Source organism: Oryctolagus cuniculus, chromosome 3 (genome assembly GCF_051225735.1).
Source record: "Oryctolagus cuniculus isolate XC-2025 breed Fujian yellow rabbit chromosome 3, ASM5122573v1, whole genome shotgun sequence".
Classification (NCBI taxonomy): Eukaryota; Metazoa; Chordata; class Mammalia; order Lagomorpha; family Leporidae; genus Oryctolagus; species Oryctolagus cuniculus.
In genome coordinates, this window is record NC_142869.1 from 39,679,415 (window position 1) to 39,702,008 (window position 22,594).

The 22,594-nt window shown below is 41.6% G+C and overlaps 1 protein-coding gene across 16 annotated transcripts in view; it reads right to left on the reverse strand.

Annotated features, from left to right (window-relative positions):
* Window positions 1-22,594, reverse strand: part of SPATS2L (spermatogenesis associated serine rich 2 like) — a 174,807-nt gene that overhangs the window by 38,303 nt on the left and 113,910 nt on the right. For 10 of the 16 annotated variants that reach the window (XM_008258940.5, XM_008258938.5, XM_070070421.2 and 7 more), the window contains 3 exons: window positions 20,962-21,011; window positions 18,109-18,355; window positions 662-868 (listed from right to left, as the gene is read on the reverse strand). In XM_008258940.5, coding sequence (XP_008257162.1) covers window positions 662-868; window positions 18,109-18,355; window positions 20,962-21,011 — 504 coding nt within the window. The remainder of the gene's footprint in view (window positions 1-661; window positions 869-18,108; window positions 18,356-20,961; window positions 21,012-22,594) is intronic. The other 6 variants (XM_070070428.2, XM_070070427.2, XM_070070424.2 and 3 more) reach the window with 1 other exon arrangement.

Sequence of the window (22,594 nt, forward strand, 5' to 3'; positions counted from 1 at the left end):
AAAGCGTATCACACCGAAGCCAAGGAAATCAGATGCAACAGAGGCTGAATGAGAGCATCATTTAATCGCCTGAGAATCAGAAAGGAAGTGATTCATTCCCTTTCATTTTTAATACTATTTACGAATCAAGTATATCAAAGCTCAAAAAATAATAAAATTCTAGTGTGTCAAGTCTAAAATCCTCTTTCAGTGTTATGTTGTCTGAAGGTTCTAACATAGACTGAATTTACAAGGGAAGATCACATCTGAAAAAGATATGCCAGCCTCCAGACTCATCTTCATTCAAGTCAAGAACCTGTGTATCAGAAACACGAGTCCTTCCAGCATTCACATTTTTGAAGGAGCTCCTGTGATTAACACTTGCTTTGTGAAATATCAGGAGGGAAGGCGTTTGTGGTGCAAGTTTACCCATGCCTACCGAGAGCAGAAAGGTCACAGCAGGGCAGAGAAAGGGGGTATAATTCTATTTAAATAGTCAAGACCTTTGATTAACATGGGAGGAATCACATCTGTCTTTCAATCTATGTGGGTCACAAAAAGAAATACCATTTCATGTGCGTTCTCTACACTAGGCAGCATTTTATGCAAAGTGTTGTCATTCGGGCACTTTTCTGTGGGTGCAAAATATATTGAATCATTTGTGCAAAAGAAACCACTTTACCTCTTTTCTTTGCCAACTCATCTGGCTTTATTTCAAGATGAGCTGCAGGGGCATTGGACTTAACAGGAGATGTTTTTGCCTTAGGCTTGCTTGGGTTACAAGGCTGCTCAGCTGACCACTGTAGGCCATCTGACCTCTCTGTTGGTCCGTGTATAGGTTTGGGGTTGCCATCTAGGGATAGTTTCTGTTGCAGTAGTCTGTTGCCTTCTGTAAGAGAACACCAGATAATGATTGTGAAGTGATAAACTAAACACAGTGACGATAAAGTGATGGGGGAAGCCGAGATTTTTGTTTTTGTTTCTATGTTGGCAATGATGCCTTTCATTAAAAAGCAGTCAAGACACTGTTGTGGAAGGATCCCCAGAAGATTGAAGGTTAGGCTAGAAAGAGCCTTGTATCTAGAGCCAGAAGACCTGGGCGTGTGTTTTGGGTCTGGTAATCACTTGCAGACTGATCCTGAGCAAGTCGCACATTATCTCTGAGCCTAGTTTCCGCACCTGTAACAGTCCAGGAAGGTACCAAGAGTTGAGCAGTTTTTTTTTTTTTTTTAACTTTTCTTTTCTTTTTTCACTATTCCAGTAAAGGATCAGGTACTGGCATCTTTAAGTATGATATCACATTCAGTATTGAGATGTAGCCCTCTCACAGCCACATGCTGCATTAATGTCTTGTGATATTTTATTCTGAATTAATGAAGGCAGAACAGTGATTAGAGATGGGGCAAGAATGAAGTGACAACAGCCACTATAATCATTTCACCTAATTTATGGAGGGCTTAAATCAGGAAATATCATCATAATAGCTCAACTATATTTAAAATCCAGGGAGTCAGATTCTCTCTGGAGCTTTAATAGATGTGGCAATAAATCAGCAGCATGTAGCTTTCAGCATCTTTTAAAGGTGGGTTCCTATGTAGTCATTGCTGGAGGGAATTAAATGGCACCCTGGTGGCTGGAAAGGAAATGTATCACCCTTAATATCTTACTACCAGAGAGCACTTTGGGTGTGAAGAGAGGGGAGAGGCCAGTGCGCTTTGCCAATTTGCTTTCGGAGACCAGGTTCTTGGAGAAAGCTGGGTTTAGTGGGAAGACAACGGTTTGGATCAGGAGACACAAGTGCTGGTCTTATCTACGTCCTGGCTGATGCTGTGGCATGACGTCACTTCTCTGGCTCGCTGAGGCTCATAGTCCAACAGAGCACAGTCATCTACGTGAAGCCCCAGCTCCCTGTCAGAGTCACATCACCCTGCTGTCTTCTCGGATGCGGCCTCGTAAACACCTAACATAATATTCTGACACAAGGCTTCATGTCTAGCGCTCATCCCTGCATTGCAGAGGTCACGGCCTTCCCAAGGGCACTGAGTTCAATTCATTTTTGAAGTCCCTGTACTTGTGCCTGGCTCAGCAGTCTTCTGTAGAATTGTGACTAAATTAAAGTATGCTTAGAATTATTTCATAGAACAAAATAAGAAACAAAGTGCATCTTCCAGCACTGTCACAAACATTACAGATATTACATTAGGGAACTGTGCCAACAAATATGACCTAGGTCCTAGTCAATGTGATTTTAGACATTAGCCCATTTAGGATAAGTGTAGTTGAATCTAACATTCATAATCTATCTTTCAAGAAAGCACACCGTATGTTTTATGGGTTGAAGCATGAAAATTCACTTGAAGAGCAATGTGGTACCCAATGAAATGCTTAGCAGAGGTAGTAAACCAGAACTGAAAACAGCATTTCTTCCACTAATAAATAGATGCAAGTGTTAGTATGCAATTTTATCTTCAGTTCCACTACAGTGGAACTTCCCTGTAGGGCAGTGGTAGTCAACATTTAATGTGAAATGAGTCTCCCTTGGTACTTATTACACATGCAAATTTCTAAAATTTACCTCCTCTGATTCATGGGCCAGTATTCTGATTCCTGGGTTATTCTGTTGGAGCAGAGACAGGTGATATCTCCCACATTATGATGAGTCTACATGTTTAAGTTACAACAGTGATTAAGTCCAAGCTGCTTCCAACTCATCCCCTTTCTAAATCACAGCTGAGATTCAGTCTTGATGAGATATTATACATTGAGAATCTAAAACACATCTCTTGGTGCACAGTGTAATAAATTAGTCATAATCTTGAAAATAAGGGGATTTATACTATAGTCTAATGGAAATAATGGCCTTTGAATAGAGGGAAAATTATACTGTTAGAAGACAAATGAATTTTAAACAGAAGACAAGCAGGCAAATGAGCATGAGCTCATTAGCCTAAAGCTACAACTATTTTGTTTGTGTATCAGAGAATTGATAATGTGGGTTGTGGGTTCATTTCATCATTCACCCAACAAATATTGAGAACTTTAAGTAGTTGAATTTTGGGGGGGGGGGGTCCTGCAAAGTCTCCTAAAGGTCACCTGGATATATTCACATGCTAGATGCATAAATATGTCTCCAAATACAGTAAAACTCCAGAACTCTTTTAAATGAAAATTCGTGTGGAGTTCTACACCTATGACAGAATTAGACACCCCTTGACCACTGACACTTCTAACAAGGAGGGCAGTTCTTTCCTAGATACACTAATTTTACTCTAACATCAGAAACAGCACCAGGTATAGAGTCTACTTGTACATTTCAACAGATTGCAGCTAAAGGGAATTAATTCATGTCTTCAATATCTAATAAGGTGCCAACCAGCCACATGTGGCTACTGATTACTTGCAATATGGCTTGCTCAAATTGAGATATGTCATAAGCGGAAAATATATACTCAATACTGAAAACTTAATGTTAATTTTAAAAACATTTCTTTAATAGTCTGAACACTATTGACAGCATGTTGAAATAATACTTTGCATATTAGATAAAATGTATTCCAAATTTACTCATCTGCTTATTTATATTTTTAAATGTGGCTTCTAGAATACATAAAATTATATATATATAATATATGACATATGGCATTAAATTTCTATTGGATAGCACTAATACAAACTACAAGCAGCATACGACTGGTGGTATGCAATGTGCAATCACCACTAATTTATGTTCTAGAATTAAGAGAGTATTTATTTTAGTGAAGCCTTAAAGACAGAGTAACATGTGTCCTGTTCATCATTTATGCTTAGTACTTAGTAGGTACATGATCAACACTAAATAAATGAATGAGTGAAGTAGCATTACTTTAGTGCTTTGCATGCCTAAGGCCCTTCTAGCTGTATGAACCCTTGTATGATATGAGTCTCTGGCTGTGTCTTTTTTTTTTTTTTGACAGGCAGAGTGGACAGTGAGAGAGAGAGACAGAGAGAAAGGTCTTCCTTTGCCGTTGGTTCACCCTCCAATGGCCGCCGCGGCCGGCACGCTGCGGCCGGCGCACCGTGCTGATCCAATGGCAGGAGCCAGGAGCCAGGTGCTTTTCCTGGTCTCCCATGGGGTGCAGGGCCCAAGCACCTGGGCCATCCTCCACTGCACTCCCTGGCCACAGCAGAAGGCTGGCCTGGAAGAGGGGCAACCGGGACAGAATCCGGCGCCCCGACCAGGACTAGAACCCGGTGTGCCGGCGCCGCTAGGCGGAGGATTAGCCTAGTGAGCCGCGGCGCTGGCCTGGCTGTGTCTTTATCTAATACTCATCAAATATTTTAACCAAATTAGTCATATCTTGTAAAGAAAAGTTAACTACAGAAATACCCAATGTGCCTAGATTTCAATTAAAAAATCATATATATATCTAAAAATGGTATATAGAAGCTTTTATGTTTTTCTTCTCTTTGTTTTTGAAAGGAAGAGTGGACAGAGAGAGAGAGAGACAGAGAGAAAGGTCTTCCTTTTCCATTGGTTCACCCCCCAATGGCCACTGCAGCCAGTGCACTGTGCTGATCTGAAGCCAGGAGCCAGGTGCTTCTCCTGGTTTCCCATGCAGGTGTAGGGCCCAAGGACTTGGGCCATCCTCCACTGCCTTCCCTGGCCACAGCAGAGAGCTGGCCTGGAAGAGGAGCAACTGGGACAGAATCTGGCACCCCAACCGGGACTAGAACCCGGGGTGCCGGCGCCGCAGGCGGAGGATTACCATGTTTTTCTATTGCCCCATCACATGAACAGTCCTCTTATTAAAAAAAAAAAAAAAAAAAAAAAAAAACTTATCAAATTCCAGGGAGATGGCATATAACTTCCTGAGTATCATTTTGGTTTCTGATTCATTTTAACTCAACAGACTCGTATGGAATGCACAAGGAGATAAATGAGTCACAGTCTCTCTGCCCTTAATAGTTAGAATTTAAAATGTTTACATTTATTAATGTAAGATGAGAGCATAGTAAATCTGAGCTGACCTCTCCCCATTTAATTGTCTTGGCATCTTTGTTGAAAATGAATTGACTCTATGTGTGTGTCTATTTTTGGACTCTATTTTATTACACTGGTCTAGTGGTCTGTTCTCACACCACCACCTTACTCTCTTACTCACTGTAACCAACTAATGAGTACTAAGATCCCATAATATCCTCCAAATTTGCTCTTCTTTATCAAGATGGACATGACATTTATTTAGGTTTTATTTAGTTTTTCTCAGCATTAGTTTATAGTTATTAGTTTTGTGCATCTTTATTCAAGTATGTTCCTAGGTGTATCAGACTTTTTATGTTATGATATACAATATTTATTTGATTTTCAATTCCAAAATGTTGGTTGCTAGAGTGCCAAAATGTAACAGACTTTTTCTTATGTTGAACTTTTATCCAGAGATTTGGGTAATTTCTATATTAGTTCTGATAGTTTCATTTTTTATTTCTTGGTAGATGTCTTAAGATTTTTTATAGTTATAATAACGACATCTGTAATGAATTTCTTCATTTCCAAACTTTCCTTGTTTTACTGAACTGACCAGGAATTCTGGTACAATGCAGAATAAACTCCTTCCATTGTCCTTCATTTAGGGAAACTGCATCCAATATTTCATCATTAAATATGACATTAGTGGAAGAGTTTTTGTATGTTTTTCAGGATCAAGAAGTTCTCCTTTATTCCTACTTTGCTGAGAGTTTTTATTGTCGATTTTCCTGTTTTACCTGCTTAGATGATTATATAATTTTCTTCTTCATTTTAATGGTAAATTATGTTGATTGGTTTTCAAATGTGAAACCACTGACACATTTCTGGGATAAAACACACTTAGTTATGGCGTGTTATCTTTTATGTGTGCTACTAATATTTTGTTAGGGATTTGGTTTTTAATAAACAATTTTTTTAATTCTTTTTCTTGCAAAAACTTTGTCAGGTTTTAAAACAGGGTTAATTCTGGCCTCATAAAATGAACTGGAAAGTATTCCCTTTCTAGTTTCTGAAACAGTTTAAGATTGCTATTATATTTGTACCTTAAAATTTTGTTAGAGTTCACCAGTGAAACCATCTGGAGCCCAGAGATATTAATTATGAATTGCTTTGCTGATTAGGGCTATTCAGATTTTATATTTCTTTTTGTATGCTTTGGCAAGTTGTGTTTCTAAGGAATTTGTTTATTTCATCCAAATTTTTGAATTTATTGGCATAAGGGTAAAAATAACCTGTTGTTAGCCTTTAAAAGAATGAAGGCTTAGTGATAACTTCATTCCTGACATTGGAAATTGGTTTATGATATTTTATGATGATCCCATTAAAAATGTTCCCTGATATCTTTAATGACCCTTTTCTTCGACCAATGCATCATTTAAAGGGGAAGTTAATTTCTATATTTTTAGAGATTTTCTAAGTATTTTATAACTTTTTTTTTTTTTTGACAGGCAGAATGGACAGTGAGAGACAGAGACAGAGAGAAAGGTCTTCTTTTGCCATTGGTTCACCTTCCAATGGCCGCCACGCTGGTGCACCGTGCTGACCCAATGGCAGAAGCCAGGTGCTTCTCCTGGTCTCCCATGGGGTGCAGGGCCCAAGTACTTGGGCCATCCTCCACTGCACTCCCTGGCCACAGCAGAGAGCTGGCCTGGAAGAGGGGCAACCGGGACAGAATCTGGCGCCCCGACTGGGACTAGAACCCGGTGTGCCGGCGCCACAAGGCAGAGGATTAGCCTAGTGAGCTGCGGTGCCGGCCGATTTTATAACTATTAATTGTTAATTATATTGAGGTCAAACACAAATCTAAAGATTTCATATTTTAAATCTGTCAAATTTTATGGTCCATAAATGGATCTATTTTGATGAAAATGATATGTGCTTTAAAGTTGAGTGTAATGTCCTATAGATGTCAATTATGTCAAGCTAGTTGGTAAGACTGTTTAGATTTCCTATATACTTTTGATATATAATCAACTTGTTATATCAAACACTAAGGAAATGGTATTGAAATATAACTATTATGGATTTGTCACTTTTCTTGGTTCTATCAATTGTTTCTTCAAGGATCTTGCTCTGCCATTTAGAAGCTTATAAACTCTTTTCGATGAATCATCTATTTTTTATGATGAAATGATCCTTACCACCTCTGGCTATATTTCATGTGGTTAAACTTTTTTGGTGCTAATATTTGGGGAGCCTGTCTTCCTTTCCTCCTTCCTTCTCTTCTTCTTTCCCTCAGATAGAGGAGGAGAGAGGGAGGGAGGGAGCTCACTCCCATCTACTGGTTCACAACTCAAATGTCTGCAGTGCCAGGACTGGGACAAAGCCAAGGGCTAGGAACTCAATCCAGATCTCCCACATGGACAGCTGGGACCATCATATCAATAGCAAGCTGCAGTCAGGAGCTGGAGTTTAGTTCAAGTACTCTGACACACGACATGGGTGTTCTCACCAGAAATTTAACTGACAGGTCAAATGCTCTCACCCCACACCCCAGCTTTATTGTATCTGCTATTTAGACAGCAAATCTTTCCTATCCTTTAATTTTTGGCTTGTCTTTGTCTTTATAGTTAACATGCATCTGTTAGAATAGTAAGTATATAGGTGGATTTTGCTTTTTAAGAAACAATCTGTCAATATCTACTTTCCAATTCAATTTTAGTTTATTTACATTTAATGTAATTAATTGGTACTAGTGGGTTGAATTTACCATTTTAGTTATATATTATTCTAAAATTTTAAAAATTCTTTCTTTTAGAGGTTTCTTAAGGATTGTAAAATTGTATTGTTGACTTATCACAGTGTCCTCTGAGTCAATACTGTTTTGCTTCACACATTCCAGAACCACACAATAGTATGATTCTACTCACCCACTTCTATCAGCTGTACACTTACAGCCATATAGTTTACTTCTTCACTTGTTGTAAACCCCACAGTTGTTACTTTTGCTTTAAAAAAACAACCCATTTATTTTTATCCATATTTTCAGCATTTTCCATCTTTGTTCTTTCATTTTCTTCCAGCAGACAAAAGAACACTTTCAGTTTGCTTTGTGATGTAAGTCTGCTAATAAAAGCTAAAAGCTTTTATTTGAACACTGTTGCGCTTTCTTTTTTGAAGGATATTTTCTCTAGCTAGACAGTTCCCCTACTCATTACTTGATAGACTTCATTCTAGTGTGTTCTGGTCTATATTGTTTCTGATAAGAAGTCAACCTTTGTTCCTATCCTCACTCTTATGTTTACAATGTGTGTTTTTTCCTCTCTGCTCACGTTTTAAGATTTTTCTCTTCATTTTTGACTTCCAGTATTTGACTAAGGTGTGATTTTTCTAGGATTTCCCCTGCTTGGATTTTGCAGAAGTTCTTGGATGTGTGAGTTGTTTTTTATCAAATTTTGTAAAATCTGGGGCCATTTTTTTTATAGTCCCTCCAGCCCCAACTTCTCTTCCCTATGCTTCTGAGATTTCAATTCCATGTGTGTGAGATTTCTTGATACTGTCCCTTAAGCCACTGAGGCTTTGGTTTTCGTTTGTTGTTTTATTTTTTTTTCACTTGTTCTTCAGTTTATTTGCACTGATCTTCAAATTTACTGATCCTTTCTTTTTCATTGTCCAAACTATTATGAAGCACATCTGATGATCTTTTAAAATAATTTTAGATGTTGCACTTTTTAATTCTATGCTTTCAATTTCTTCCTTTTTCTTTCTCCTGAAATTCTCCTTCTCTTCATCCAGGATATCCATTTTTTTTCCCTGTAAAATTCTTTATCTGCTAATTCCAACTTCTGATTTTGTCAATGGGATTGTTTCTGATGACTAATATTTCTGTTTATTATAGGTCACATTTTCCTAATTCTCATGCATAGTAGTTTTTAAAATTGCTAAGATTGTAAGTAATTCATTAAGAAACTAGATAATTCTATTTTCCTCCAAAGAGGTTTGATTTCTTTCCCAACAGATCATTAAAATATTGGCACATTGAGACTGGCATTGTGATGTACCAGATTAAGCTTCCACCTGTGATGCTGCATCTCATATGGGCGTTGGTTCAAGACCCAGCTGCTCCACTTCGGATCCAGCTCCCTGCTAATGGCCTGGGAAAGCATTAGAAGATGGCTCAAGTGCTTGGGCCCCCACACTCACGTGGGAGACCTGGAAGAAGCTCCCGGTGCCTGGCTTTGGCCTGGCCCAACCCCTGGGTATTGCGGCCATTTGGGGAATGAGTTAGTCGATGGAAGCACCCTCTCTCTGCGTGTGTCTCTTCTCTCTAACTATGCCTTTCAAATAAATTTTAAAAAATCTTTAAAAATAAATACTAGCAGATCACTTTCCACTCCTTCCCCCACTATTTGCCTTGAAGATGTTAGGCGTCTGCAAGACAAGCCAGGGGAGTGGAAGAGGTAGTAAGGTGACAGTGGACTGTTCCTTAAAACGCCTCCATTTGATTCTTTTTTATATCTCTCTTCTTAAGCTTACTGCTATGGTTTGGAAGTTAGTTTGAGCATCTCTCAAAAGCTCATGTGTTAAAGGCATAATCCCAAAACATTATAATCCCATTAACAAAAATAGTTAATGGTACTAAAGAGGGTGGAGGCTGGATACAGTTACAATGTCTAGGAGGTAAACCTAGTGGGAGGTCTTCAGGTCATTGTGGACGGGCCATCAGAAGGAAGTTATCAGGAGAGGGCTGGTTACATAGGCCTAAATTGGGCTCACCTGGTCTCCCTACTGCCTGAATTGCTGTGTGATTGCTCCCTCTCATACGCTCTGACATTATTATCCTCCAGCCGCAGTGGATGGTGAACAAATGGGGTCTGCTTGATCTCAGACTGAGAACCTCCAAAACTGTCAGCCTAGATAAACCTTTTTCTTTCCTACGTAGCTTTTCTCAGGTGTTTGTTAGCAAGAGTTGACTAACACCCTCGCCTTCCATCCTATCTGATACTCAGAATGAACAGCTTCCCAAGTTCCCGCCAAGCAACCCTTCGCCAACTGTTGTATTCTGTGCTGAAGCTGTGCATGCTTTGACACATTAGTCAATCTTTCTCCATTTACTTTCCCTGTCTGGAAATTGGTGCCACCTTGTCCATTTTTTGCATTATTATGGATTTCCACATTTAAAATTCTTTTACTATAATTTCATGAACATCATATATGACAATGAAGATACAAATCCATGACTTTTTCTTGAAAAAGCTTTTGATCAGCTCTGCCAAATTAATTTGCAGCTAAACTGGACCCATTTAGACTCAGCTTCAGTGCATGCAATTATTTCCACATTTAACTCTTGCCAACACTGAGAGTTATCAATTTCCTAGTCACCAAGTCTTCGTACCAACTTATGTACTTTACTTGTCCTTGACTTGATTTATTTTACACAGCTCAATAAGAACTGTGCTGGCTGTTTTTGTTAACAGCACCCAAGAAAACAAATTCTCCTCTTGGGAGAAATTTGTGCACTTGGCGTCAAAGATTTTCATAATATATGTATGGTCATGTATGCATTTAAATCTGAAAGGATCTGAAAACTCATATTCAGTTTTTACTTTTTAATGAAAGCTTGATGTACTCATAAGTAGACTGAAGGGGGTATAAAAAGAATTGAAATCTAACTTTCAGGAATGTATTATACATAGAGTAGTTCTAGAATTATTATAGTCATTAAGATTCATGTTTTTTATACACATGTAATTTCAGTAAAGCATATCATTTGATCATGATTAATTTAAGTATTACCAAAAAAGTTTTATCTGGAAAAAATGATAAAATAGCAAATTATAAATTTGTTCTTATAGAGTTATCTCTAAAATTCCTAAAGTCTGTTATTTAAAACATGTTACTACTGAGTTGAAAGTACTTAAGTGAATATCTTAGTGTTTTATGAAAACATAATGAAATCATTGAGAGTTCTTTGATAACTGATCTTAGTGTTCTCAAATATTTACAAAAGAAAAATAGAAATAGAAATTGAGCTTCTCAAAAATGTTTCATCTCCCTATTGACATTGTTTCATCATATGCTATTGATAGGTTTTACAAATAAAAACAATAACGTTAGTGTAACCTTTCTGAATAGCAATATATTAAGAATTTTTAAAAACTCACACCTTTTGAACCTAGTAATTCCACTTCTAAGAATACACACCAAGGCAATAATCACAGTTGTTGAGATTTATATATAAGATATATTTACTACAGGGCTGTTTATAAAAGCAACATGGAAATAATCCAAATGGACAATAGTTTGGTAATATTTAAAAGAAATATGGCAAACTCATAAAAACAAAATACAGCCACTAAAATCATGTTTTTAAGGAATACTGAATGATATAATGTTCATGTCATAGTATGTAACAACCAGAATACTAAAGTTCATTTGCTGTGAATATGCATTTTTTGTAAAAAGGTAAAATATCTGTGCATTAAAAAAATTCCATAATGAAATTTAACTGTAGCTGTTTCAAGAAAGTACTTTTTTCCTTAAACTATACTGCATTTCTCAAATGTCCTCAACTAGATAAAGTCAGTTTAAACCTAGAAATACAAAAGTCTGTAACTATCTTCAATAGTAACACAGTAACTTAAAATTTAATTTAGCTATACTTCCTTGCATATTTTATCAATAACAATCCAATACAGCCCATGAGAAAGGTTTGTCTGGGTGCCTGTTATTGTTGTAGGCACCGGAAGAAAATAGCAATCAAGGCAGATATGGTCCCTGTCTTTATAGAACTTGAAATCAAACCATTACACAAGCAAATGTAAAATTGCAACTGTGTGGTAAATGTTATGAAAGCAAAACGCACTGTGTTCTGAAACCGTAACTGGCATATTTGACCTGAGGACACAAAGAAGGAATTCCTTGGGAAGTACCATCCAGGCTGAGATCCGAGCCATCTCACCTGAAGCCACAGGAAACAGCTCATGGGGGACGGGCAGGGAGGTGTGGTCCAGGCAGGAAAGCACTGTGTGCCACTTGCCAAGTGCCCGTCTCTTGGCTCCAAACCCACCCTTCTTTGCCCTGTTTTCTAACACTGGAGCAGGACCCTACTAGTCACCTACAAGTCTCTACTGCCAGCTCACAGAATGTTAGCTTCTCAGTAGAGGGCAGTAAAGTGAGGCTGTGAGGCGACAAGGACAGGAGTTTTCTTCTGGGCCCTGAACACTGACCACTGACTGGGCACCGACTGTTATCACAGTCACCACTGGTGACAGCAGCTGCTGGAGCTCCAGCTGCACCCTCCGGCCATGTGCCTCACCCCTCCCCGCCACTGGCAACCTCACCACCCCTCTGGCAATGGTGTGGGTTTTCTAAGACAGCTCAGCTCATACCCTTGGCACATTTCTTCTCTACTGCAGGCTGCGTGTGACTCAGGAAGCCACACCCCTTCTCTGCTGAGGTCAGCACCTCACAGTGTGTGTGTGGGGGGGCTCTCCAAGTCCTTCACTGTCCAGGCTTCTGCATGGTAGACATAGTACGTCATCGGTGCCTTTTTCATTTATTTATATTAAAAGGTAACAAAATAAAATCGATGGGTTAAGCTGACAGTGACACAGGTAGGTAAACTTGATTTATTTCACTGTCTTATTTCCCTGAAATATGGCTTAATTCTCAGTGCATTTCACTGGAGATGTTAAAAAAAAAAAAAAAAAAAGGAAAGCCTTTTGACACCTGTCAGAGGTGCATCCCGTTTAAGGAAGTCTGGAACTGAAACAGCCGTGACAAGGTGGGGTGGGAGGGTGGGAGGGTTCCCAGGTGAGTGGTTTTGTGTTTTGCTGCAACATTGCAGCAGTAGTTTCCAGACGAGAAAGAGAAGGGAGAGGGCTCGAGACTTCCCTCTGCCTGGGGGACACGGACCACCTGAGATCTGCTTCCTGCACCCTCAGGTCAGCACGCCCTGTGTCTGTCTCTATCTCTTTCTGCTTTTCCACACGTGCAGGGAGGAAGCAGGGCTCTAAGTCCCAGTTCAGACACAGGCTGCTGGAAGCTGAGGTTGAGAATGAACTACACGCAACTTTAAATGGGAGTTCAGCCCAAGTATTTGGATGCTAAGATAATAATGGAAGAGGAGTGAGGATGGCAGCTGTGAGCTTTAAAATACAAACTTGAAGAAGCACGCTCATATAGCATTGCTTTACGTCGATCTGTGAAGGAATATACGTGAAGTATCAGTACTACATCATTCCTTAAAACAAAACAAAACAAAACAAACAGCAAAAGCCTATGGTTGTCATTCTATAAGGGCTCAGTAAGTGCAAGATGCTCTTCAGGCCACCAGCACCCGGCGTGCTACAGGACGGCCTGAATGAAACATCCCAGGTCTCACCTTGAACTTCTCTCGGTCAGGTGCACGCATCACCCTACAACGCCACCTGCCTCTCTGCTGCCTTCACAACATTTACCATAGTCCATAAGTGCCTGTAGTTTACTTGTATTCTGGCTTCTTCCTCCCTTCTCCCCAAGAATGTAAACTCCCTGAAAGCAGAAACTGCTGTCTGCTCACTTCCTCTAGGAGAATTCCTGGCACATATTAGATGCTTAAACATAATTACTTAATGGATAAATAGGTGATAGGATGGTTTGCTCTGTACCAGATGCTGTGCTCATCAATTTATGTATCTCAGGGTTCACCATCATCTTGTCACGTGGGATTCTATTTTCTTCTTTGCAAATGAAGAAGTGGAGACACACAGTGGTTGACTTGTCCAGGGTCACACACCTGGTAAGTGAAGAGGCCAAGAATCCGAATCTGTCTACTGCTAATGCCCTGGTTCTTCGCTGTGGTATTATATTGCTTCCATTTAAGAGCTGGCACCACGCAAATCCTAGCATATACACATTCGGCGTTACTAGTAAAGTCCTACACTAACTGCTTTCTTCTTGTTGATCCTTTCTAAGCCTCTGGTCCAACGCATGGCTTAGAGAAGCAGCACAGGAGGTCTTCCTGAGGCTAGGACATGCAAAACTCTGCCTCTGAGTTCCCTGAAGGGAACCTCAGACCATCAGATACTTCGACACAGTGGCCGGCGTTTGTGTTGTTGTTACAGGAAGCACAGATGAGGGGCAGGCAACCAACAGCACTGTAAAATCACAGGGCGCTCTCGTTTTCCATTGGTTCATTTCACTTTGAGAATGAGACAGCAGCTCTGTGCCCAAACCTAGGATCTGCCCCATAACTGGGGAAACGACAGGGCTCTTCCTGACCCGGGACACCCGGCAGATGGCGGGGTCCCGCTTGTGAAGCTCGGTGCACACAGCCTGGAGCCTTCTGTCTGGAGAGGAGGAGGAGGGGACAGAAGAGGGGCTCTCCCAGGATGGGGGTGGGGCCAGCGAGAGGGGCTGGACAAGCCAGAGTCCTGCTCCTGGGCTGGCCCCTGTGCGGCTGGCGGGACCCCTTTCCCCACCCAGCTCCTCTCCCACTCGGTGGGCACTGTGTCCACTGGGACAAAGGCCACAGAGGAATCCGGATCCTCATTCTGGCCTAAATGGAGGTGAGGCACTTGGCACATTTTAGCGATATGAGCCTCGTGAGACAGACAGCAGGAGGAGTATGTGGGCAAACCGAACTCTCAGGTCATAAAGTGCTTTAGACATTTAGATGGGGACTCCGGAAAAAAATATCATTGGCACTACTTTTGGTACAAATAAATCTCAACGTACTCCCTGCCTGATTTCGTAAGTGAAAACAGGATGCCTTTGATTGAATTATGTAAAAGATCTAATTTGAGCTGTTATTAAAAATTCTGAAATACAACAAAACAACCACAACAACCTACTCTCAGGCTTAAAACCTACTCCCAAACTTCTCGGCTGAATGCCGACGCACGGCCGTGTCCCACTTGGCAGTGCTATATTTACTGCCTGAAATGACGATGCTTCGGGTGGTTATTTTTCATGTAGGAAGTCACACCAACACCCCTGAGCCACCTGCATATATCTTAAAGCGAACTTCTCCCCTACCAGAAAATGATGCAGTTTAAGGCTTTGGGAAGGAGAGATCTTGAATGTCAAGGTGTTATAAAAAGATAAAACATGCAGCGCACATGCTCACAGCCTCCTGCCCAGCGGGGCCTTGCGCACAGGCATTGTTGCGCCAGTTTCATTACTGGAGAGCCTGATAAATGCTCCACCACTGCTAGCCTGGAGATTTCTTTCAGGCTCATACTGTGAACCACTCGACTACAGAATATCATTCTACGGCTGTAGTATTATTACTTTTCCCCAATTTTTCAATTAGACAGTTTTTAAGGCGTTAGGGAGGCCGCAGTTTTCACAATACCCTCCTGGCTGCATGCATAAAATCCTGTGGATTGGAGTCAGTCTTTTGGGAGGGCTGAGGGGGTCTATTCTCTCAGCTGCTCCATCCAGGAGCCTCGGTTTCCTTAAGTAAGGAAAGGGGTCAGGATTAAAGGCTCCTTCTCACCCTTCCGGGTCCCACGTTCTACTCAAACTGAGGTACGGAGTGTTCCAGGCCTGGCGCCCAGCTGTGAAACATCTCTTAGACGTCTTGGGCTCTCTGACGGATGGAACAACCATTTGACAGTCATCTGACAGCTTTGTGTCAACTGCCTGATGACCCTTTAGCATCTCTGAGAGAAAACGTAACCAGCTAGGAAGCCATTTTAAAATCTGTGGTCCCTGGAACTGCCAGTGAAGGGAATGGCCAACCAGAAAGGCTCCTGTTCTTTTGCCAAAACATCTAATAACGTTCCACCACTGTCATTTATTCTTTAATAGAAAAATTTATGTGAAGCAGAGAGATGTCTCATGCACCAGTGACGCTAACAAATAACAGCAACATACTTCAATGCCTTCATGCTAAACTCAACAAAGGGACATCGGGACAACCGTGCGATCACAGATCCTTGACACAAGTTTTACGTGAGGGTTCACAAAAGCCCCCTTGTGCAGAGAACTTCCCTGGTGGGCACTTAACTTTCCTGGCAGCTATCCACTGTGAAGGGAAGCACTTTTAGACAGCATTTGCTCGAATGTCATCTACTTCAGACAGTTACTGAAATTGTGTTCAGAAGAAGGTATAAATTATAAGTAAATGAACGAATATATGTGCTAAGCTTTTAGTTGGTGATTGATACCAAAACAGCAAGTTGAGTAATTAGATTTGGAAAGTAATTCATGTGAAAGCAATAACAAGTAAACTTGGGGCTCTGTCGCTCAATTATTTAATTTCTCCTTCCTGCCCTGACTATAAATCAAAACATTCTCAAAATGGTAGGCATAGAAAAAACTGAATGAAAAGACTCCTAGAGAATTTGGCTTCAAAATGGGGTTATTTCTGTTGTCACAGTTTGGTTTTAGGAAGCCATCGTGCCGTAAATGAGGAGGATCTGAAGTGTGGGGCTCTAGATGGTGTTGTTACGAAATGTGTTTCTAGAAGAAAGTTCTAGAAGAAAGTGCTCTGTGAGCCATGTTTGAAGCACTAGATCTGATTTACAGCGAGTCAGTTACTTAATGCCTCCCGATGTAGCACATGTCACCACATGATGTTCTGTCTGCACCTCTGTCTCTGCTAGACGGAACTCTGCCAGGCAGGGCTGTCTCACTCTGCTTGGCTTGTCACAGGACAGCCCAGCTTCATGTGCCCCTGGTGGGCAGTAGGTGAGCATATGAAACAAAGTTGTCCCTGCTTCCTTCTAAGCCTCGGCATCCTTTCTACCACCTTGCGTCTGTCAGGCCCTCAACACCCACTGCTCAGCTGGACCCTCCCTGAGCCACAGCTGGGTGCGGCACCTCTCTTCCTGAAACCCTAACTCATCAGGGTGCCCACAGCCTTGTCTTCGGAGACACCAGGACACTAGTCCCTCACGGTCTAGATCCTATCGATCCTCTGAACGTACTGTTCATAGGGCCTGGCACTACGAATGCATGAGGCGTTTAAAAAGCCATAGAGGCGGTACACTCAGGATTTTAGAATGAGGACAAAGACTGTGAGACATCAACCAGCGTAGTGCTTCTCACTGAGGGGTCTAGCATGCTAAACATGAAAGAAGGCATTTCAGAACTTTAGCAAAATGACTGCGCATGTGTGTGTGGTGGCAGGCGAGCAGGAAGATGCTGGATGGTTTGCAGTCATGTTCTGTACAACAAAGAATTGTCCTGTTTCCTGAACATCTTCATGTTCTTGTGAATGAGTGTTTAAAAACGTGTGTGTGTGTGTGTGTGTGTGTATGTAATTATGTAATCCTAGACTGTTTCATTTCTAGGATTTGCTTGAATTTTCAGGATTTAATTTCTGTGTAAATTGAGGGAAGATGGTATTTTACGGTGTTTAGAACTTGACTAGGAGTTTTTCACAGTGTGGGAAACCACATGGCCAACCACAGCAGCAGTTACGGCACTGGAGTCTGAGCCCATGTATACGCAGAAATACACTTGCTGAGCTCTTACTTCGCAGGTCAAATATAAAGAGTGGTATCTATGTTATCCAGTTGACTTGTCTTACTTCTTTCAATTGCAACGTGACTTATTCTAAGTGGGAATGGGCATCAGACCGCTTTATGAGGCTTTCCATTTTACTTACTGTTGCATTTCTTAAATTATTGATTGAAATTCCTTTTCTAGTCAGATTGTGTTACCGCTGCGTTTTACTTGAGGGTTTGTTATAAAGTGAGGCACTGGGTCAGGCAGTGGGCAATCACTGACCTCACTGTGGCAGGTTACATTCCAACACATCATATGAAGCAGTCGGAGTTATAGCAACCTGGACTCCCTCGGCCACTTGTAAATCTTTCATAACATTTCCTTTTGTCACCAATTACTCTTACTTCAAGTGAATTCTAGTAAAGGTGCCTACAAAAAGTACTTCTTTAAACTAAAATATCCATCTTCCTGATGATCCAAATACACACACCGTTTTTTGTTTTAGGTAAAAACCAAAAGAATCCTCTTAGTGCAGGGCTAGCTTAAGCTTCTATTCTCTGGCCTCACCGCCTGCCGCTGACCCCCACGTGGCCTCAGGAAGACTGACTGAACCCATCTCCAGGGCAGCAGAAAAACCCCTCCTCTTCCGTGATAGCGACAGCAGCAGTGGCTGCCCCCAACGGGCCCCCTCTGTGTTTTTTCCTCCTGTGTTTCCTTAGGTAACTTTACTTAAGATTACTGACCTGTGACCCCACGAAGTACCTTTGAAGGCTCCTCGAGGATGGAGATCCTCTTCTCCCGAGGGCTAAGGGCTGGTTTCTCGGCGGCGGAATCAGTGGACGAGCTGTCCTTCTCACAGCCATTCGCGTGGCCGTTCTGTAGCTGGGGCGGCTGTGGCTGCACGGGCCCTGCGTCAGGCCGCTCTGCCTTGTCCTTAGCGTCCTTGCTGCTTTGATGCTGCTTGGACTTGCTTCTTTTTCTTTTATTGTTCTAGAAAGAGAAACAAATGAGAAAATCGTATTATTCTCTTGGACCCTTGAAATAGAAGGTAAATCTGAGAGATGAAAATCCGATACTATCTTTTACGGTTCCTGGCACTTCTAACAGAATGGATGGAAACACCTGCATCTTTACTAACCACCCAAGTTAATTTAAGCATCTTCTTTCTACAATAGGTCAACTCAACTTTTACCTCATAACCACGGTAAGGAATAATGTTGCCTTAAAAGGAAAACAATAGCAAGGTATGGCTTACCTAGTGGCCCTATTATTTGTGCAACTCGTGGCTCCACATCCATGAATAGCAATACTATTTGTAACAACTGAATTCCGGGATCGTGCCCTTGCTGCTTACAGTGATGGTGGGGATGGGGCAGGGGAGGAGGACACTAAGGCTTCCACTGTCTGGGAAGAGCAGAAGGTGGAGGGGAGGCTTATTAGGAAAAAAGGGAGCAACTCCTTGCAAAGTGAGGAAGCAGACTGTGGGTCGCCACTGTTCAGGCTGGGTCTCTGGCATAGGCACCAACCCACCAGGAGATCTCTTGAATTCCTGTCACTGTCCAGGAAGCTCTAGGGAGCCCCATGTCCTCCAGTACCGCGTGTTTAAGCCGGAGCAGACAGCTGCTGCAGAGTAACGACAAGCTGACACCCACTTGGCTGTAGACTGCGCAGCTGAGTGCCTGGACTCTCGGCTGCTGGCCGAGCGCCATTACATGGTTTGCTTCATGTGGTTTACTTTGGAATCACGTTCACTCTGAGTTTTTGTACAACATGTATTGTAGTTCTCCTAAATGCCCTAATGGCGAGCCTGCAGTTGTCCCTCAGTATCTACAGGGAATGGGTTCCAGGACTCCCAAGGAGGATAAAAATACTCTGGAGCTATGCACCTCCTCTGATATCCTTGAGCTCACCTCTAGATTTCTTACAATGCCTACTAAAGCACAAATGCTATGCACATAGCTACTGTATTGTACTGTTAGGTAATAGCAGCAAGGGAGGACGGTCTACGCACCTCCAGTAGAGACTCAATCACTGTTGGCTTAAACACATTTTCAGTCCAGGGTTGGCTGGGTCTGGGGGCACAGAACCTGCAGGCACACAGGCCTATTGTGACTGGGAAAGATGTTGTTCCTAACTACGACACATGTTCCACCTGAGTGAAGTTCAGTGCCCAGTTGCCGGTCAGTGTTCATAACAGTCAGCACGGCACAGGCCTCAGCCAGTCCTAACAGATGCCTTACCCCCAGGAAGAGCCCGTGCCCCCTCAGTTCCAGCTGAGTATCAGCCTGGCTTTGTCCGTCAATACATTCTCAAAAGACATTAAAAGAAGCTGCTTCCTCCTGTTAATTCTCCTCCCTACTCCTTTTCTTTTCCCTTGAAACCATAATCAGGCCCCAGGGAAAGCCCTCCCCTCCGTGAGGGGTGTGTGCTGCCAGCAGCACCCAGTGCCACCCAGCACCCCCAGCAGCTTCCGGTTCCCAAGCTCCATGTCTCCAGGGCAGGGACAGAGACCACTTCCCTGTGACCCTCCGAGGGGGGAGCTTGGCCATCAGTGATGGGTGTGACGGCTGTCTACACGTCAGACAGATTTGAAACCCGAGCCATCCATCCGCAGGGTTCCCCGGAAGTCTAAATACTGCCTTGCCCTCACTTGCAAGTCAGCACCACCTCACACAGAAACCTGGAGGCTACGACTGAAGACCAGGAGAGCTGGCGGAAGACGGTGGCACATCAAGGTTACAAACAGGCCTCCTAATGCTTCTATTCTACATGAAACTAGATAAGAAGAAGGGAAAAAGGGGGGTTCCAGCCATTTCAGTACTCTTGGGATTTTATGAAAGTGATAGTGTTTGTTTCTTTGCAATCTGTTTAGCAGGCCTGTGACCCTCCCTCATGGGAAGGGGGAGGCTGGTGTGTTTTACCCCAGCAGAGGCACGGAGCATGTGGGCTCTACGGAAAAGAGCAGTAGGCCTTTGGCCAGCTGCACACAGGAACACCGCACGTGCTCCCAGAAGTCACGGACGAGACAGCAAGACAGTGTGCATCACACCGAGCAAATCTCCTCCCTGTGGTCTCAGGGAGCCGTTGGCCAGCACCCAGGAAGCCCCCGAAGCACGTGTTTTGTAGGCATTTTCTTTTCTTCTTTCATTAAGGATCCACCTTAGAATTCAGCCCAAAAAAGCGACTCTGCACAGTTGTGGACACATTCCTTCAGTTGAAAAAACACGTGTGAGCACAGCGAGAGCTTTTCAAGGATCTCAGACACTCCTCAAGTTTTCCCTTTGTGTTACAGGATACGTTCCAGCAAGTTCATGTCTTGAATGCTTTGAAATCACAGGCTGGGCTCCCCTTAATACTTAAAAAGAAAAACACCTCTGTGCCTTCTTAAGCATACCTGGTGGTTAAAACACTGAATGGAAAATAAGGGCATTAGAGAGAGCGCAGCTGGTGATGTGAGTCAGGGCCCTGGGTGTGTTCTGGGTGTGCACATTAACATTTTGGAAAGAGGCACAACATTGGCAGCCCTGTGAAAATGATAACCACCATGAAGTTTCTGATTGAAGATGTGACTAATTTACAGCCACTATTAATCTTACCTTCTTTTTTCCTGTCATATTCCATTCTTTCAAAACTTGGATCGCACTTCCTAGATAAAGACAAAGAATCTTCAACAAATATTCACATAATAAAACAGCACACAGAATTCATCTCCATCTTTCCATTTTGGTGGCAATTTCTTTTCTTTTTGTTTTTTCATTTGTTTTGAATCACCTTACCTTAATAAAAATGCCAGTTTCATTTCTTATTTCCCAGATTTTCATTTAATTCACTGCATGATCTCAGTTTTATCAAAATATTAAGCACCACTCCATGAAGCTTATTTTTTTTCATCATTATATTGTCTTTGGGAAAATGAAATCTATCTTGAGAATTTTCTGATAGGCTTGTTGCCATGGGTAGAATTAAAATTGTTCTGTTTGATATATGAATAAAAATGTCTATAATCTGCTGAGCCAAATATGAGCTTCTGAGTATTATTAACCAGGCGAATCACAGCTTTCTGTGGCCACCCCTTCTCCTTTTTCACTCTGACTCATTAGGTTCAAAACTTGCAGGGGATGAAGGAGACAGATTCTGTAACATTAGCTTGCTTATAGTCATCATGGAGAGTGATGGGATGCCTTCTTGACAAGCCTTCCATTTGGAAATCAAAGAAGTTCATTAAATGACAAGGTCGGTCCTAGGGTCTATCCAAACCCTTCATATACATCTGTGTAACAACACTGACTCAGAGGACAAGTCTAACCTGATTCAGTTATAAAACACACTTAAGGAACTAGTTTAGCAGTGGGCAGCTACCTGCAATGTTTCTTCTACATAGTGTAAGGAAGTGCATTCATTCATTCCAAAGGTGCTGAAGGTAATTTCAATAACAAGTTACTGGTACTGAGTAAACAGGCACTTCTACAGGAGGCTATAGCTCTCAAATGTATTCTTTTTAATAGTTTTAAACCTCACACAATCTTATTACACTTACAGCTCTCTCTATCTCTACAACGAGTGTGTGGGATAAAGAAAGATAAACTTTAGACTGGTCTTTATGACAGTTTTCAAATTAGTAGGGTCTCAATTGTTGTCCACTGTCACTGCTGGGTAAGAAGAAGGCCATATCGCTTTGACTAAAGTTTAGACAGGCTAATTATTCCTAACTATCCCAAGTTCCCAATCTAATGTCCCTTTTCAATTTGTTTGAGTTGCATGTACTTAAAATAATAAGACTGCATCTAAAAATAAGCTGTAATTCAGGCTCTTTTTTAACTGGCCTGCTCTTTCTCTAATTTTCCCAGAAAATTAATGTTTCACAGCATTTTCCTTTTGAAGAACTTCAGGAAGTCACTTTCATCAGGGTTCTTGGTAAGCCTCTGCAGTGGCTGATAATCATTACCGTTGTTCTTATGTTCAGCTAAGCTTCAGTTTTCTAAGTAAAATTAAGTTTCAAAAAATGATAAATGTTATCCTTTTTAATAAGAAGGTGAGTTGTCAGCCTACCACTTTTGCAGCTGCAATATTCAAGCAGCCCTCTAATTTTCATATTTTGACATAAATTCTATTTACAACTTGGACAATAAGCTTATAGACAGTAATCCTGAATCAGAAATACCCATATTTACAGAGGATTTTGAAACTATTGTTTATTAAATTTTAATTATATTGAAGCCACTTACCGTT